The sequence below is a fragment of the Rhinolophus sinicus genome, linkage group LG03, assembly GCF_036562045.2.
Source record: "Rhinolophus sinicus isolate RSC01 linkage group LG03, ASM3656204v1, whole genome shotgun sequence".
NCBI lineage: Eukaryota > Metazoa > Chordata > Mammalia > Chiroptera > Rhinolophidae > Rhinolophus > Rhinolophus sinicus.
In genome coordinates this window covers 78652446-78671818 of record NC_133753.1, presented here as the reverse complement: position 1 = coordinate 78671818, position 19373 = coordinate 78652446, and the positions used below count along the sequence as shown (strand labels likewise).

At 37.4% G+C, this 19373-nt stretch overlaps 1 protein-coding gene and 1 pseudogene across 1 annotated transcript in view; one reads left to right on the top strand and one right to left on the bottom strand.

The window, feature by feature from the left end:
* AP4S1 (adaptor related protein complex 4 subunit sigma 1) overlaps positions 1-19373 on the bottom strand; it is a 35882-nt gene that overhangs the window by 10979 nt on the left and 5530 nt on the right. The window contains exons 2-4 of the mRNA XM_019754517.2: positions 6155-6363; positions 3608-3694; positions 2598-2666 (exon numbers count right to left, since the gene is read on the bottom strand). Of these exons, the coding sequence (XP_019610076.1) occupies positions 2598-2666; positions 3608-3694; positions 6155-6292 (294 nt within the window). The 5' untranslated portion in view covers positions 6293-6363. The remainder of the gene's footprint in view (positions 1-2597; positions 2667-3607; positions 3695-6154; positions 6364-19373) is intronic.
* Positions 13336-18600, top strand: LOC109459761 (small nuclear ribonucleoprotein G; annotated as a pseudogene).

The following is a 19373-nucleotide window of genomic DNA, read 5'->3' as shown; positions in this document are numbered from 1 at the left end:
CTCTTCCAGTTTGGGGGGCACCCATCCCTACCTAGCCGGAGGCACTGCCAAGTCACAGGCCACCAGGCAGCTCCCAGCTCCAACGTCTGAATCAGGGTATGGCAGACAGGAAGGGGCCTCATGCATTAAGACAGTGCTTCGTAAACTTCAGCATGGATCAGAACCACCTGGAAAGCTTGTCAGAACAGATTGCTGGGCCTCAACCCAGAGTTTCGGATGCAAGAGACTGGGGTAGGCCCAGAAGTTTCATTTCTAATGGGTTCCCAGGTGATGCGTATGCTGCTGCTCCAGGAACCACACGCTGCGAACCTCCGCACAAGGCAGTGAAGACAGGCTAGCTGTCCCATGAAGGAGTTTGCCCCACTTTACCCCTGGCATTAGGAATCAGACAGAAGACAGAACTCCATACGTGAGTTTTGCTGATAGCAGGCTTCAGGGCACTCAATATTACTAACTATGGAGAGCAGATTCCACTTACTGCCTCAGGAAGAAGCAGCTTGGAAACAGTTCCTTCCTAATTATTTTGTTTAAAAGCAAAATGAAATAAACAAAACAACTTTGAAAAGTCAGTTTGTGCCAATACTACTTTTCAAGAATGACTAACCAAGGCTCAGGAAGGCTTATGGTAGCAGAGTACAACATCGTCACTGATTCTTTTGTAAAAAACGACTGGATTTCAAACTAAGTACAAAGCTAAAGTCATCAAGACAGTGTGGTACGCAGAAGGCTAGGCATGCAGATCACTGGGTCAGAACTGAAAGTCCAGAAATTAACACTTACAATTACAGTCAACTGAGTTTTGACAAGGGTGCCAAGACTATTCAGTGAGGGGAAAGAATAGTCTTTTCAACAAATGGTGTTGGGACAATTGGACATCCACACATGAAAGAATAAAGTTAGAGCCCTACTTCACACCAAGTATGAAATTAATTACTCAGAATGGATCAAAGACCCATCTAGGAACTAAAATAATAAAACTCTAAGAAGAAAAGATACGAGTAAATCTTCATGACCTTAGGTTAGGTAAAGCTTTTTTAGACATGACACCAAAAACATAAGCAACAACAACAACAAAGAATTAAACTTCATTAAAATAAAATATTATGCTTCAAAGGACACCACCAAGAAGGTGAAAAGAAAACCACTAAATGGGAGAAAATATTTCTAAATCATATCTTCATGAGAGATTTGTATTTAGAATATATAAAGAACTCTTAAAACACAACAATAAAAAGACAATACAGTTGAAAAACAGGCAAAGGATTTGAATAGACTTTTCTCCAAAGATACACAGATGGCAAATAAACACATGAAAGAAGAGATGCTCTGCACTGTTAACCATTAGTGAAACACAAATCAAACAAAACTCAGATGATTGACCTCTGTACCACTTCATACCCACTAGGCTGCCATAATTAAAAAACACCGATAATAACAAGTTTTGATGAGGATGTGGAGAAATTAGAACTTTCATTACAGGGCTGATTGGTATTTAAATTATGCAGCTATTTTGGAAAAGTTTGTCAGTTCATCAAAATGTTAAACATGGAGTTACCATTATCACCCAGCAATTCCACTCCTAGGTATATAACCAAGAGAACTGAAAAGAGGTTCCACACAAAAATGGGTACATGAATGTTCACAGCAACATTATTCATAATAGCCCAAAAATATAAATCACCCATCGAGTGGTATATCCATGAAATACTATTTAGCAATAAAAAGGAAAGAAGTACTGATACATGCTACAACACTGATGAATCTTGAAAACATTACACTAAGTAAAAAAGCCAGTCACAAAAGACCACACCTTGTACAATTCTATTGCTATAAAACATCTAGAACAGGGAAACCTGCAGATTAGTTATTACCTAGGGCCTGGAGCAGGTAAAGGGGGATAATTGGGAGGGAAATGCTGATGGGTATAGTGTTTCTTTTTGGGGTGACGAAATATTCTAATATTGATTATGGTAATGTTTGGACAACTCTGTGTGCATATTAAAAACTGTACACTTTAAATGGGTGAATTGTATGGTACATAAATTATTTTAGGACAGCTTAAAAAAAAAAAAAAAAGGACTGTTGGAAAGAAACTCATGTATTCCTTAAGGGAAAGTTGGTTTTGACCCTCAAAGCAAGGGTCTGGATAGAAATGATTCTTTTTTTTTTTTAAGGAGGGTGCAGCTCCCAGTGGCCCATGTGAGGATCAAACTGGCAACCTTGCTGTTATTAGCACCACGCTCTAACCAACTGAGCTAACCAGTCACCCCGATTCTTAAATTAAAAAGGTTCCTGGTATTAGGAAGGCAAACAGAAGAAAGAAGAAAAGAGAGAGCAAGTGACATAGCTAAATCTCTTGAGAGAAAGACGTAAGAGATTCTTAGTCTTGCAGAACTAGTTTCTTTATAAAGATCTAAGGCACATATATGTTTGTAACACATCGGATGAGCCAGATGGAAAGGTGAGGGAAATCTGGCATTATCTGAATTTAAAATTTTACATATTAAAGCTCTATATTAACACATGTTCTTGATATAGACACATTTCTGGGGAAGTGGCCTGCGGAAGAAAACCATTTTTTTAGTCATTAGACTTACCACTCGGCTGAAGTACTCATCTAAAACTTCTACAAAGTTATGGATGAATTCATAAATCGCCATTTCATTCTGAAATAAAAAAGGAAGGGTGTCATTGGTTTTAGCACGGCCTATGTGTGAATCAGACTTGGAGCTGCCCAGTCAGTGACCAGGTTTTAGAGTGTGTGGCTTGGTCTACAGATGATGGGAACAATGTAGCTTCCCACGGACACACATTGAGAACAGTTCTAGGACTCACTCGTTTAAAAGAAGCTTGTTAATAGGAGAAATATAGAAAACCTTAACTTCTAAGATTTTTTTTAGAGCTAGATGAATCTAGCTGGACTGAAACTGGACTGAGTCTGGTGTTTAGAGTTCTGAGCTCCACCCTGTGACTTCATCACCAAGTGGCTGAAGCAATTTTGCAGGTTCTTCATGCCATCACATTTCCATCTGTGAAGATGGGGAAACGACCTCAACGTGTGGTTCAGCGATAAAAAAAAAATAAAAAAAAAAATCAACTGAGATTTCAAAGTATTTTAGACCTTAAACACCCTTTCAGAGATCCCATGGCCACAGGTGCTGTTGACTGGGAACTGACATTTCTGAGAAGGGGAACTAAAAATCTGAGGACACATAAGCACAACACAGTCATATTTAGAGTTTGCTCTGGCTTCTGATATGCCAGCCTATGTATAACGCAACAATTGATTGGCCTCTCCCCTGCCTACACTGCCCCACTGAGCCATACAGAACAAGGGCAGGAAACTAATATTGCTTAGGGTCAAGAAAGGTATTCTGTGGTTTTGTGCTTCTCTACAAGCTGCTCATCCAATCCAAAAAAAATCCTAGGTATTTCTCGTCCACATAGCTTGTCCTAGCCTTGATGGAAACCAAGACCTTCCAAAAGAGTCAAGATACTTCTTAGGGAGACAAGTAGGGAAGACAATGTCAGTGTAAGGAGGAATAAAAAAATCAGACTGCCATTCCTAATTTTCTTGCTCTTTCTATAGGCTCTTCTATTATCTTACCTCTGTGTCATTAACTCCAACCACGATGAAGAGCGCTGCATACTGCCGATACACCAGCTTAAAATCCTTGAATTCAATGAAAGAGCACTAGGCAAAACACAATTAGATAATTAATTCCTGTGGTTGACGGGGATTTCTTCAAAACGGTATGCGTAATTTTTAGGTTCTGATTTGAGTATCTGTCAACTCATTCCAAGAAATATACAACATTAAAATGTTACATACACAGCCTTGGTTGGCCACCTCCTCACAATATTCAGGACTATTTGGAAGCATCTCTAGTGGGACGTTGTCTTGGAAAAAAGTCTGAGTGTGCACAGGGGTTCCCACCTGTACTCCGTATTCCTTTGCTTGGCTCTGTGTGCAACTCAGAAGGCAAAGTTACTCAAGAACCAGCATCTTAACCTGCCTGGAATGTGAAAATAAGCCAACACCATAAAGATTTTATTCTTTCCACCTTCCCTAGGCTCTTTTGGAAGCAATCAGAGGTTTCGTTTTGTATTATTTAATAGTCACCGAAGAGCCAAATACATGTGGTATACACAAATGCCAAAAAAAAATCAAAAAACAAATCTTGATTTCTGTTTCCTAGACGTATTAAAAGAATCAATGTAGACTTTTTCATAAATTATTTAAAGATGGCTTTTGTGGGGCAGATGCTAGACAAAATCTCTTATTGTAAACATTGCTTCATATGAATTAATAACTAGCTGACCACCGCTGGCTTATGGATAAAACAACTCCCTTCCCATTCAGGGCTCCCCTAAAGCCATTGTACAGAGTAATGGGGGGACTGTCTTGGGGAGGATGCTGAAGGCACAGTGCTGCCCTTCCTCTGGACTTTTGGGTGTATTTGCCCAAATGTGACTGACAATCAACTGTACGGCTTTTTGCATTTGATATCTTGTTCTCGGGGGCTCTGATACACTTGGGAGTAAAGATGCAAGTTTTGATTATGGAATTGCTTCCATGGGAAAAACCGCTTGACAATCTATAAAATGGAAGGATTTGAGGCTTGTATTTAAAATTAAGGTAAAGGTAATAAACATAGGACCATTCTGCAGCTTTTGGCTCACTATAGAGCCAGTGTGATTTCTGCTCAGTTGGTTCTTTCAAGGAAACACAACCTAATTGAAAGAACTGAAGAACATTTTTCACAGCCTCTCAGGAGTTTCTGACATTAAAAAAAAAAGTATCAAAGCACTTCTGTGGATAAAATAAAAACTAAGCTGAGATTGTGTTACCTGGGTGCCTGATTATGCCAAAAGTCCAGTGCGTTCCTGTTAAAGTCTAACATAATTTAGAATGCTTCAAAAATATCTACTAGTATATTCATTCCAAAACACATATTTCAAAGGGTGACCTATCAGTGGAAAGGGTGTTTGAAATTGTGGAGTTGAAATTGTAGGAAAAATTCCAACAGGAATGCTTCTGCAGCATGTTTACCTTTACCTGAAGTATGTGGCTATCAACACAGCCCTTCAATAGTTTCTGTTTCCTTTTGACAACTACGTGAAGGAGGACGTGCCATGGCACGCCAAAGCAGTAACTCAAAGAGGACTCTTGAGATGTTCCGACTGGAAAATCAATTTAGAAGCCAAGCGAAACACAGTTCTAACGTGTTAACTTCTGAGCACTGTTGTAGCTTAATATTTTATGACTTAGCAGTGGTTCCCACAGGCAGCTTTTCTACATATGCGGTGAAATGGAGAATTGGTGAAATGGGTGATTTACACAAGCTTTCTGATTTTGCCTCAGTTTGTTCCGGGATTTCCAATGGATTCAAAGTTTAGGACCTGGATTAAGTACTTCTTCAATTAAAGATTTTTGTAAAAATAAATGCAGTGTAAAAAAAAATTCCTGTTTATCATTATTTTAAAGATTTAATTTAATGTCAGTTTTGGCAGAATAGATAGATTTGTTGTCTCATATGAATTTTTAACTTCCATTTCTCCCATCTACACAACAAGAGAAGGCAGGTTCAAATAAAGTTTTTTTTTTTTTTTTTTAAATCAAGTTTGTTTTTAAAGCACTAGTTCCAGTGTTATGTTAGTGGTAAATTCACAAAAATGGTAAGCAGAAAAGTCTGCACTCTACATGAGAATCACATAATCATCCTCCAGCATAAAGTGGGTTGTGAGTGTTCACCTCTGAACCACTCACTTAACCTTCAACTTTTGGCCTAAAGAAAGCCACCTGCTGCAGGTACCCCTAAGAGTTCCAAGGGCTGGATTCATAGGAACAAGAAAAGAAGATGTGTCTATTAGCAGGAGAAAATTGGAACTGTCACTTCCATGGTGGATTGAGACAAATATGCTGACCTAAATACGAACCCAAGACTTTTCCTGGTCTTCTTCGTTTTTATTTTTCTTAAGGGGATGTAAGGAGAGCTATGCTTCAGTCTTCATTTCACTTCATTTGTTATTTTCCCTAATAGCTGTTGAAAGAACGTAGTTCAAAGAAAATGATGGCCCCTGAGACTCAGTAATAACAGATCTTCCAATGCTGAGTTGAAGGCAGAGATAAAAGAGAGAATCAGAAACTTACTTGTTCATTGGATCGAGAAAGACAGCTCTTGATGACTTCTGTTTCCAAAAGTGTGCGCTTATTAATCTCCACATGTTCATAGTACTTAGAAAGTCGGGTCTGCCCTTGTTTATTCACCATGAGGAAAAATTTTATCATTTTTTTTTCCTGGCCAGTATTTTTCCAAATATAGGTCAAAATTTATGGGAAGGGGTGGCTGTAACTAGAACCTGCAGGATGAAAGAATAACAGAAGGGCAAGATCAAATTTCTCAAAGAATCATATTAAATGTGTTCTATAGTTGAACCAGCAGTAAATGTCTTCTGATATCAATGGTCTTCACTACTATGAACTAAATGAAGTTTTAATAAACAACTAAACATAAATTTTCATTAGTTATCTTCCAAAACATTTTTTAGTATCCGCAGTACTACTCATATTTGTTCACTTGATTCATCAATCTTGTTAGGCGCCAACTATGTGTCAACAACAAAAGGAGAATATGGGGCTGAAGTACTGATTTCTGATGTTCACACCCAGCAAAGGTGTGAGACAGGTAAACAAGGAAACAAGGGGATGAGATATAACTGGGGCAGGTAGCCTTCTATGGTGCACAGACGGAAGAGGGCAGAACATCACAGGCGAGCTGGGAAAACGGCTTCCCAGAGCAGGAGCATTTAAGGAAGATCTTGAACAATGATGTAGAGGAAGTGACTCGGAGGCAGAGAAAACAGGGGTATGAAAACTCCGGAAAGTTCAGGGGGCAGGAAGAATGGGCACTGGAAATCGAGCTGCTCACGTAAGATGAAATGGGCTTTAGAAGTCATGTTAGGGAATATGAACTTTGTTTTATGGACAGTGGAGACAAGATCTATAGTGAAGCTTTTCTTTCCTTAGTGTTGGAAGCAGTAGCAGTAATAACTGTGTAAGTCCTCTAACAGAGCCCTATAACAAGTCCTGTAAGGACCTGTACTAAACAATTTACATATATTATTTCATTCTCACAATTCTCTGAGGTAGGTACCTCTGTCATTGCCTTTTCAAGGACAAGCAAACTGAAGTGTAGGGATGTTAAGACACCAGAAATCCTCACATTATTTTGCGTGAGAAGTGAGCTGCAGCTGACAGGCCACGCACATGTATGAATCTGTGATGCCTCCTAACTTGTCCTCATCATTCAGCAGTTCAAGCTAGTGGTTTTATTCCTAACTCAGCTGTATTGAATCTTATGTTTGTTCCACTTATACTTAACATAGATTTTGAAATAATCAATGCAAAACAGCACAATATTGACCAAGGGCCAGTCCTTGTTTCGTCATGAGCCCCACACCTGCCTCATTGGCTCATCAGATAGTATATTCACATTTTGTGATATTTGTGAAAATCTGTGCAAAACACCAAGGTTAACAATACTTCTTAATTACATTTTTATAATTTGGAATAATTTTACAGAAAAGTTGCAAGAGATTATGAGACAATACCTGCACTAAGTTTTATATTATGTTCTGCTTTCCCAACTCATCTCTTGTTTCCTAAACCCTATTGGACAGGTGGTTATGTCACAATTGCAAAACGTTAAGAGCTAGAAAGAGCCGGGCCCAGCCTGGCAAAGCCTGGGGTTGCTGTGTTCATTCCGCGTGTAGAACGGGATGTTATCTAGACCAGCTCAGCCTGGGACATGACAGCTGTGCTATGGGGGAGGCATGTGGTCATTCACTCCCTTTTTCAGAAAGATACGCTCATTCTGTAAGTGGGATTGCAACATACACTGTGCTATTTAATCACTTGGTATTATGTGCCGCTTTTATTCTCTTTACAAATGATTGCCAGTAAATTATGGCAGGTGACTAGTAAATTAAGATTACGATTCTTTCTTTTATTCCCTTTCAGTAAACTTATTTTAAAACCATCTTTATGAAAGTTAGGAATTACAATACCCCGGATTCCAACTGCCAGGTATAAGAAAAAAAAATACTATCTCAAAGGAACTCATGGCCAAACTTTTGCCTTTAAATGCCCTCGTTGCATTTAGTGGTAAAATGAGATGTAAAATGATCCCATTGCGATGTTACACCAAGGGATCAAATTGGTTTCCACCTTACAAGCACAGCTTTCCTTCTCAGTGACTTCAAGAGCAAGGATGACAAACAAGGACGCCTTGAGTCAATACTCATTAGAATGCAAGTCTTGAAAACAGTAGGCGAAGGCATCTAAAGACTTGACTACAACATTTTTTCATAAACAACACAATTTATAAATGTAGAATTATGCAGTGGTAATAAAACAGACAAACAAAACTGTAAATTATTTCTATTAGAAAATAGACAATGCCAAAATATATAATGCGGAGACTGGGAGACAAGTATTAATACATATTTGAGAATTGAAGCTGAATATTTTAAGCACCTATCCTACTTACTAATCACTGGGGGCTGGGAGGAGGGGAAGAGAGAACACATAACTATCACACTGAGGTAGGGCAACCAGAAGACATATGCTGAGACAAGTGCCGGGAGTGGTCAGGGAGCAGGTATGAACTTCCTCTATTTATAAACAACACACAAGGCTGGGGATGATGCTTTGATTGCCAGGAAGTTAGGTTCCACACCCAAGAACTCATGAGAATGTGCATGAAAAACCCAGGAAGAATCAAGAATGGGAACTTCATCGGGGAAAGCATTGTACAGTGAGAGCTGGGATGCCTAAAGGCCAAGTTTAGGGCAGCCACTAGAGTCACAGCAGGAACAGGTCAGTTTCCCACGACCCTACGTGATGTAAACTTAACAATGCCTACAGAAAACAGAAACTAGAAAGACTGAAGTACATATTGACTAGGGCACAGTTTTCAAATTTCTTTTTTTTTTTAAATTTATTGGGTGACAATTGTTAGTAAAATTACATAAATTTCAGGTGTACAATTCTGTATTACATCATCTATAAATCCCATTGTGTGTTCACCACCCAGAAGTTTTCAAATTTCTGATGGTGTATTTCTAGGAGTGAGAACTGGAAGAGCCTTCACGGATTGTCATATCCAAAGTTGACAAACAGATTTCTACTTGGGTGCCAATGTGACTAACTGTATTAGCTGCTTTGAGCACTGCGTTGGGAAGGATTCTCGAGCTGCGTCCAGGTTCAGAACAAAAGAATGCCAAGAATGATTAGCCATGCCAGTCATGGGTTAGGAAGCAGGGTGTGGCGACATATGCCCCTCATATCTGTCATTCCTGACACGCACTCCCTTCATTTTGCAGATGGGAAACCGATAATCTGAGATGTAGAATGAAGTCCTAAATTCCGGTCTCCTGACTCATAATAGAAGGCTGTCTTTAATTTATCACATTGGGTCTTTGCTCAGTCAGTGAGTTAGTGTCAGTAGGTTGTTCACTTAAGCTTAACAAACTCAATGTCAGGTAGCTTTGGGGACGGTCAAGTCGATAGTCTCTTTTCTACTACCGCTGCATAACCCATGTGGAAAATACCAACCAATTCACTGCGTGAAAACATTAGAGTATAACATTTCTAGAAATGAAAGTGGTATTTAATGATGGCTAACATCCTTTCTAGGTCTAAATGCTTTCTAGGTTCCCCCCCACACACACACACACATCAAGGTAACATCAGACAAAAACATTTTTTCCTCCATAAAAGTGACTGAAACAAAATCCCCCAAGTTAAAAAGCAAATTTCTACCAAGAAAATGTGTAGTACTCGTACAGTATTATAGTCAAAAGCATAAACTGGAGCTTGACTGTTTGGCTCTATTACTTACTGTGATCCTGGGCAAGTTTTTGTACTCAGTGTGAGGTGCAATGGAGTAACAATAGTACTTATCTTCTGGTTGTGAGTATGAGAGGAGAAACTGCATGTAACATTCCCAGAAAAACGCTTAGTAGTTGGCACACAGTGAGTGCTTATGGAGTGTTGGCCAAGGTCATTATGATAATACAGCACCTTTTCCTTAGTGAAGTGTTTCCTGCCTATCCCAGTTCCCTCTTTCTAACCACAAAAAGCTGCTTATCCTTTGTTTGAACCCATCACTCTATCTTAGAAGGAAAATCTGTTACTCTATATAATCATTACTTGATTACATGCTGAGCTCCCCTATTAGACCAGTGATTTTCACTTTACTAGGACAGTAAGAGAGAGATCTCACACTGGGACCCTGGATATAGGTACATATATATCTAAAACAAAAGTTCACAAAACAATGCTTAGCCATACTATGTATACTGGACTCCAGCATTTTCTTTGACATTTCATTTTGTAAAAACTGCATTTCTGAGGGATTTGGGTTACATAGATGCACAAATTTTTCAAAAGTCAGCAAAGGTATATTAAAGATTCATACATTTATTATTTATAAATTTTGCATAAAAAGAAACTAATACTCTAGTTATTCTAGTTAGTGATATACATGTTGAAGTATTTGGGGGAAGTGTATTGATATCTATACTTTACTTTGAAATGCACTAAAGCCTAAGATAAATTAATGCATGGATAGACAGATGGTTAGATATATGATAAAGTAAGCATAGTAAAATGTTATTGGTAGAATCTAGATGGTAAGTACACTGTTCAATTCTTTCAATTTTGCAGTATATTTGAAAATCGTCATAATAAAAAGTTGAGGAAAAATGATAGCTCTGGCCTACTGATATTACTAAATTCATAAATTTTATTTTTTAGAACATTTTCAGATTTACAGAAAAGTAACTGCAAAGATAGTACAGTTACCATACCGAGGTCTGACAACTACATTCGTGAACTTGTTCCAATGACATTGCTAATCTTTTTTGATAACAGAGGGATTATTCATTATGAATTTGTACCAACTGGACAAACAGTTAACCCCGCTTATTATTTGGAAGTGCTGCAAAGGCTACATGAAAAAGTTAGACGACCTGAACTTTTCACCAACAATTCATGGCTCTTGCATCACAACAATGCACCAGCTCACATGGCACTGTCTGTGAGGGAGGTTTTAGCCAGTAAACAAATCACTGTATTGGAACATCCTCCCTACTCAGCTGATCTGGCCCCCAATGACTTCTGTCTTTACCGGAAGATACAAGAAATACTGAAAGTAAGATATGGTGATGACATTCAGATATCAAGGATAGTACGACGACAGCTGTGATGTCCATTTCAGAAAGAGTTCCAAAATTGCTTTGACGGGTGGACCAGGTGCTGGTGTTGGTGCATAGCTTCCCAAGGGGAGTACTTTGAAGGTGACAGTAGTGATATTCAGCAATGAGGTATGTAGCACTTTTTCTAGGATGAGCTTGTAACTTACTTGTCAGTCCTCGTATACCCCCACACCCAGTTTCCCCTATTATAAGTATCTAATCTTAGTATGGTACATTTATTACAATTAATGGACCAATATTGATACATTATTATTACTGAAGTCTATACTTTTTCAGATTTCCTTGCTTTTTACCTAATGTACTTTTTCTGTTCTAGGATCTCATCTAAAATACATTATATTTAATTTTCATGTCTTCTTAGAATTCTCTTGGCTGTGATATAAGGATGGACAGACAGATATTTTATTTTATATCTTGGGTTATAACCCAATACGACTCACTGATTTTTAATTTCAGAACCCGTGAAAGAACTGTGACCCAAAGTGTGCAAAACTCTATACTAGAACATGAACTTGTGAGTAATGTCTATATATCTTACTTTACTTCTTTGCAGAGTGCTTAGTATAGAGTGAGCAGCCAATAAATGTTGATTGAATGAATGAAATAATGAATGAAACCTTTTTTTCTAGCACTAATTTTCCTTTAAAAGAATCATAGGACTATTCAAACAAAGCAGACACAAAACTATCCTGGTACACCAATTCCTGCCCAAAAATAGAACCAATGTTTTTTAAGTTAGTGCGTAACCCTCTAGGTCTTCTCTGTACATTTACATATAAATATGCATGCATGTGTAGCAACTTTATTTTTTAAACATAAATGTGATCGATGGACGCTAAAATGTCAAGAAGCTAGCCTAGTGTCTATTTTCTTTTGGTACCTTTAAGTGAACCTGGTCCACTCACAAAGCCCAGGTTGGATCCTATAAAAGAGTACTATAGAGATGCTGAAAATCTATTAACATTGGATTGTGGTAATATTTGCACAACTTTGCAAATTTACTAAAAATCATTGTACATGTACATTGTTCAAAGTTTAGAGGTACTATAAAATAACAAGCAGAAAAAGAAGGAATTATATACCCAAATGCATTTTGCTTAAATCTAGATGGTAGGATTAGGGGCAACTTTAATTCTCTATCCTTACTTTATTTCCCAAGTTTTAAGAGGTGTGTTACTTTTCGTGTCACACACACAAAAAGTTTGTTTAAAAAATATTGAGCTGCATTATATATTTTTACGAAATTATCCAACTGAAAATGTTTACTCTGAATAATGAATCTATCATTTCGTTTATTGTGGCATTTCTAAATGCCATATTTCTTTAAGATATGTACCGTTTTTCAAAATGGATGTGCTGAGAACATCTAAGTAGTATGGCCTAAACAGAGGAAATGTGGAAATAGCAATTGCTAGGTTCTAGTTGCCACACCATATCAATTCATTCCATAGGCCTCAAAGTAATTTAGCTGTGTCTGAATTTCTCCATACTTCCATGAGAGGAAATAATCCTGATTAGTAGCAGATTTTAATCTATTTTGGAACGCTGCCCTCAGCATTTATAATATATGTTATATATTATTTTTTATACACTAAAACAGTTTGTTTCTTTGCTTCAGAATTTATGGGAACTATGATGATTCAGTTTTCTCATCTGTCAACTGGAAATAAAGACAGCTGCCTCACAGACTTACTGTGAGGACTAAATGAGATAAAGGAAATGTAAAGCACTCGACAGAGGCCCCCTTTTCCCTGCTCATCTTCCTCTCCAGAGCAGCCTAGATATTCTTCCTAAGGGACTCTTTCTACTGCACTTCTAAGACTACTGAAATTTGACTCAAAGAAACCTGTCACCCATTCTGCTTTACTTTCTATTCATTCTCCTCCTCCTTGCTCCCCATTTCTCTTTCTCTAAATCTTTCTTTTAACTCAGAATACATTTTTAGTAGCCTTCAAATGAGACTTTTACTTTCTGTTAAATCCCTGGGTCAGTCAAGAAATAGTTCAACCACATTTGATTAATTTGGTTTTGAACACATTTATATGTATGCTACTTTTTTTTTTAAACTCAAACAGTTTTAAAATAGCTAAAACACTATAAAATGTTACATTCCAATCAAATTCAGAATTTGTAGAAATCCTGATGCTATCAGTTCTGCAGAAAAATTAGGAGAACCCTTTGAGAATAAACCTTAATAGTCTGGTCTACCATTTTTCTAACAGTATGTCTGAAAAATTTCTAAAGCTACCTGTGATTCTCAGATCTTGGTCTAAAGCCACTTTGGTAAATCCAACAGAAAGACAGGGATCTTCCATGTGGTAAGCGGCACATAAAACCTTAGTAACAGTGTGTGGCAAGTTTCAACTTGTTCAGTGCAGTCAGTAGGGTGTGAGCTATGGTTGAGAGAAGGTGTGTTTTAAAGTGTGCCATAAATCATCTTCCATCATGACACTGCTCCATGTCACACATTGCTTCTGGCAATTTCTGTCAAATAAAAACATTACGGTGCATCCTCATCCACCTTATGCACTGGATCTGGCAGCGTGTGACTTCTGGCTCTTCCCCAAAGTCAAAATGATTCAGGACATCAAGGCAGCCACGACAGCGCAACTAAAGACACTCATGAAAGAGGACTTTCAGAACTGTTTCAGAACAAGGCAAGAACGATGGGATAAATGTGTTCGAAGCGAGGGGAAGTATTTTGAGAGGGGTTAATGGCAATGTGTCTTATACTGTAAGAAATTTGTTCTTTTTAAATTTAAACAGTCACCATATTGTCTGATCACACCTCATAAAGCAGAGACAAGCTTGAAGTTTTACTGAAAAGGGTAGATACTATGTTTGGAGATGTTCAAGTGTCAGACTTTCTCTCCTAAACTGGCGGGGTGCGTGTGTGTGTGGTGAATGAAAGAATTTTTAAGGTCTTTACAGTAATATGATTAAGGTGGAGGAAGAAAAGTCATATTTCAAAAACTGAGGATGAGGAATTTATATACTATAAATAGACCATTACATTGTCTGTTTTTAAAGTACTTGTTTTATTTTTATGCATTTAGTCATCTGTGTGTGTGGAGTGGGGGATGGAGGGATTGAGAATAGACTGTCCACCAGTCATTTGCCAGTGAGGTACTTACTGACTATCAGACCTGGTGGTGGTGGCAGGTGCGCCCAGTTTAAAGGTACAAACTGTTGATGGCTAGAGTTCACTCGAGCCTGTTGCTGTTGTTGATAGCTTACCTTCCCCTCTTCTGAGGGTAGAAAAGCTGCTTTTGGGCAAGTAATTGGTCTCAACCTTCCCATTACTACATACAATGGAGATAATAATAGGTATCATTCAAAATTAAAATTAAAATTTTTCTTCTAAAATTTTCTTTCTTTTATTTGGTTTTAGTGTCAAGGATAATTTATTTTGAAATTTAATTTTACTTTGCCACAATATGGGTATGGGTTAGAAATAGTGAAAAAACACCCCTGTGTGGGTAATCTTATTCTAAATTGTTTGGTTAAAATTAGCCTCACAAATTAAATACTTGTGCTTAATGACTAAAAATCTTCATTGAATTTTTAGATTAAAAAGACATCCAATATCTTAATTTTAGAGAAAAAGCAGTGGGGACCAGAGATCTAGGGGACTCCTGGCTGGGATCCTCCAGGATTTGCTAATGTTACAATGTGTCAATAAGGAGGAAGAGAACTAAAATTATTATATATTATTTTCCATTCCTATAAAATGGTTAATCAAGTTTCCCCTTTAATTGAAAAAATGTATTTCAAGTCAGATGTTCTGGATACTGATAAACTTCTGTATTTCTTAACTTAAAGACAGATATTTTTCATTCTCGTTAGACATCTGATTTCCCATGGAAACTGTGAAAGACATACAAACATAGGTTTTTCTGATATGTTTTTCCTTCTTTTGAAGAGTAGTGATCTATTAGTAGTATATTAGCATTCAAATGACAGGCATGTAAGTGCTCTTACAAGATCAATTACAATGTTTAACTTCAAATCAAACTAAAGGAATTTAGAATTAAAATTTGATTTGCTGATGGCTCCTAAAGTTTTGTGTCAAACAAAGAAGAAACAAACAAAACTTAACTGGGGTACAGAGGAATCTCACTTTACCCAAAACATATCTTTGAGAAGTTGACTATAAATGGAATTTAAGTGCAATATTAGGATTATGGAAAATGTTTTTATAAAATAATCACTCCATAATTTATCTGCAATTACTTTGTTTGAACATTATAAAGTCTTGTTCTCTAATGTTCACATAACCTGGGAAAAGAATTATTAATAGTTACCACGTGAATTTTCTCCTAAGAAAACATGTAAGAAATAATACTATGAAACTACAGCTATATACTAAAGGTATTATTTAAGATCTTCCTAATTAAAGTGTGTCCTGAATTAAAATCAAGGACTATTAAAAGCTATATTAATATTTTTAGAGCCTGAAGATATCACTTAGGATATTATAGCTCATCACTCTGAAAGAAGCAACATAAAAATTACTGTATTAAACGACAGTTTGGGGATCAGTTTATTTACCCAATAGGATCTATCTTTTTTGTTAGTGACATGGCCACAACTAACTCTAATTCAAATAAGTAATTAATGTTCCCGATGTTTGATGGTGGTCATGAAAGACTGCTATAACCTGAAGAATTATTCACTCTTTGTAATATGATGTGCAAAAATGACCCAACAAACCAACACATGAAGAGAGATTAAAAACAGTCGAAAACACTTACACAGTACTTTACTAAACAACAGGTACTGTTTTGAACATTTTACCTACATTCATTTAATCCTCGTCATAGCTCTACAAGTTAGAGACTGTTTTTATTCTCTACTTTACAGATGTGAAAGCTTAAGTCACTTGCCAAAGATCACCCATTAAAATGGTGGAGGACCCAATTTCTGCTAAACTAGTTTCAGCGTCTGTACTCTTACCCACTGCTCTTTATCTCCAGGTTTGCATCAAGACTCCAGTAACTGAGTGATGGCTCTCGTTAACAAGGACACACAATGCCACTCCCCATTCACTAGTGTCAACCTAGCTCTAACCTCTACACAAAAGCATTTACTGGCTAGTATAGGTATTCTGGCAGTTTCAATCTTAACCCTGGAGCATATCACAAAATGCACAATTCTAACAGATTATTTACTTTTAGTTAATCTCAACACTAAAATGCCTCAGAAGTGGCTCAGTCAGATAACGTGACAATTGAGGACAGTAAAGTTCACAGTACTACATTTACCATAGTGTGTTTAACATTTGAGATTGGACCTAAACTTCCAAAACTCTTATGTCTGATTTGCTTTCTTAGTGAGTTCCAACCAATCTCCCTTTCTACTACCAATAAATAAAACATACCAGCAAATGTTGTCCAAGGCAAGTTTACAGACACGTATCTGAATTTAGTATCATTCTCGGTCAGATCAAATGTCAGGGTAAATGCAGAGCCTCTCAGGTGGCCTGCTTGGCTGCCCTTTGCCCAGGAGCCTGTTTTTGCTTTTCTCAATTTCACAAAAAGTATAGCAACATGCTCCAACTCCCGCTGAAACTGTAAATGGGAGAGTCAAGTTGTCAGACAAGAGCCTGCCCAACCGTCGCCCAGAGGATATTCATACTTAAATTTACACTCATTTATATCTCACAATCTTTGAAGAGCAAAAATATCACACTTGCTTAGTAGTGATCACAAAAATAATTCAACAGCAGGGCTATAATAAATAACTTTAGGTTAAATAGCAGGCGATTTTAAACTTTAAAATGCCAAGAGTGTGGAGAAGCAAGGGAGCCGTGATAGCAGCAGAATAGTTTTCCGATCACCCAGGATCCCTTCATGAAAACAGTGATAGCAGCTAGGGGAAAGAAAAAATTCTACAGGCAACATCTTTACCAAAAACCAGGTAACAAACATTCCCTGGTACTCTAGAACACTAGTAGGTAGAATCAAATTACCCTTAGCAACAAAACTGGGGTGACCACAGCTGTGCTGGCAGAAGTGCAAGTTTGAAAAAGTGGAATTGTAAGGGTCCAAAGAGGCACAGAATGCAGATATCACCAAATCATCATCCAAAGGAGGCGCCCCTGCTGAAATGAGAACCCCGAGTGAATCTAAGAACCACAGTGGGAACTAAGAGGAGGCTTGGCAGGGTCTCTTTTGTCAATGACTGTAAGGAAAGGTTCCATCCTGGACCCCGAAGGCCTGGAAACACCCAGTGGAACATCTTTTATAGAAAGACAGGCCCCGTGCTGGGGAGAAACTGTTGAGGGTCAAGAGACAGCTAGCTAGCAGTTAAGGCTGACAATAGCTAGATCAAGGTGATCAAGTTCAGTATATTACTAAAATTGAGACAATAGACATTATATGCCACTTAGTGTGAGTAATGCAACAGGAAGTACACTGCATCCCCAAAGGAGTAGTTTTGCCAAAAAACTTGAAACCTGAATCAAACCTCGCCTCTGTGTCTAACTTCTAGTTTATAAAAAATATGGAGGGGAAAGGTAAATGCTAAATAATACCAGATAATGCAATCAGCCAAATGTGGTAAATTCTACAGTATAAATAACCTTGTCTCTTCAACAAATAAATGGCATGATGATCAACAAATAAATGGGGAGTGAGGGGTCGGCAGATCAAAAAAGAACTAAAGCTATATTGGCTAAATTAAATATGTGGACTTTGTTTGGATCCTGATTTGAGATCATCAACTATTAAAGAAACCATTTTTGAGATAACCAGAGGAAACTAAATACAGACTGTGCATTAGACTGTATAAAGGAATTACCATTAACTTTGTAGGTGTGATAATGGTACTGTGGCATATGTATTTTTTTAAAGGTCATAATCTGTGAATGATACTTAGAGAACCATGTACCAATATAATACTAGGATGTCTGGATTTACTTTCAAACATTCCTGGGGCCTGCCGCAAGAGTGTGAGGGAGGCCACGGTTCCGTTTCAAGGTACCTATCTTTGAGCTTGTGGAGTAGATGCTAGGAGCAAAGCTCATCCTCCTGGGTTGAAAAATTTATGGACAAGAAGTTATCATTGAAATTAAATGGTGGCAGACATGTCCAAGGAAATGTTGTGGGGATTTGATCCCTTTATGAATCTTGTGATTGTAGATGAATGTGTGGTGATGGCAAGTAGGGGGCCACAGAACAATACTGGAGTGTGGTAATACGAAGAAAGAGTATCATCATGTTAGAAGACTTGAAGGAGTATGAACAAAGGCTGTGCTCACTAGAGAAACCAATTGCTTCCACATGTCCCCTCTCCGAAGGGCCTGTTTTATTGTGATGTAAAACATTTTGATGTCAATTTTTTTGTTAAATATTTTGTAACACTCCAAAAAAACAACAACAACAAAAAACAACTTCACAGATAAAAAGTGTAATAGTTGAAATAAAAATGGCAAATCTTGATAATTGTTGATAATGGTAGTTCATTAAACTTTTTTTTGTTTTCATGACTGAAAACTTTCAAAATAAAGCATTTAAAAAAGTCTGGGTAGAAAACAATTTAAAACATCTGATCACTACATTAAATTCTATAAAACAAAAGGAGCAAAGGGCAATAGGAGTTATTTTAAAACGCTCTAAAAAATTCTTCAGTCTTTTTGGGTGATGTAATTGTCATGTATTTTAGGTTAGTCTATTAATAGAAAGACAAAACTAAAAGTTACTATCATTTAAAAATATATTATAAATAAGTTTTTGTGAATTTTTGCCAAATTAAAAATATTCTCTAAAGAGAACACTGTCTGGAGCACAGATTTCCCAGGAAAGGTGATCGTGTCTGGTATCGTTCTTCTAAACTTTCTCCCCTGTTGCTCCAACAGAAGACAAACCACATTTCCAAGACTGTTAAATTATTACCTTCGAAAGAGCTTTGGCAATTTCCCATTCAAGTCACATTTTCCAGTCATTTGGTTCTCATGTTTATAGACCTAGTTGTTCACTTTAAGCCAATGTCCAGGAGGGACTTAGCTCCAGGCAATTCTTTGTTTCATTTCCTTCAATTTTGACATCTCTATGAGTTAGCTATTATACAATATTATCATAGCTTACTGC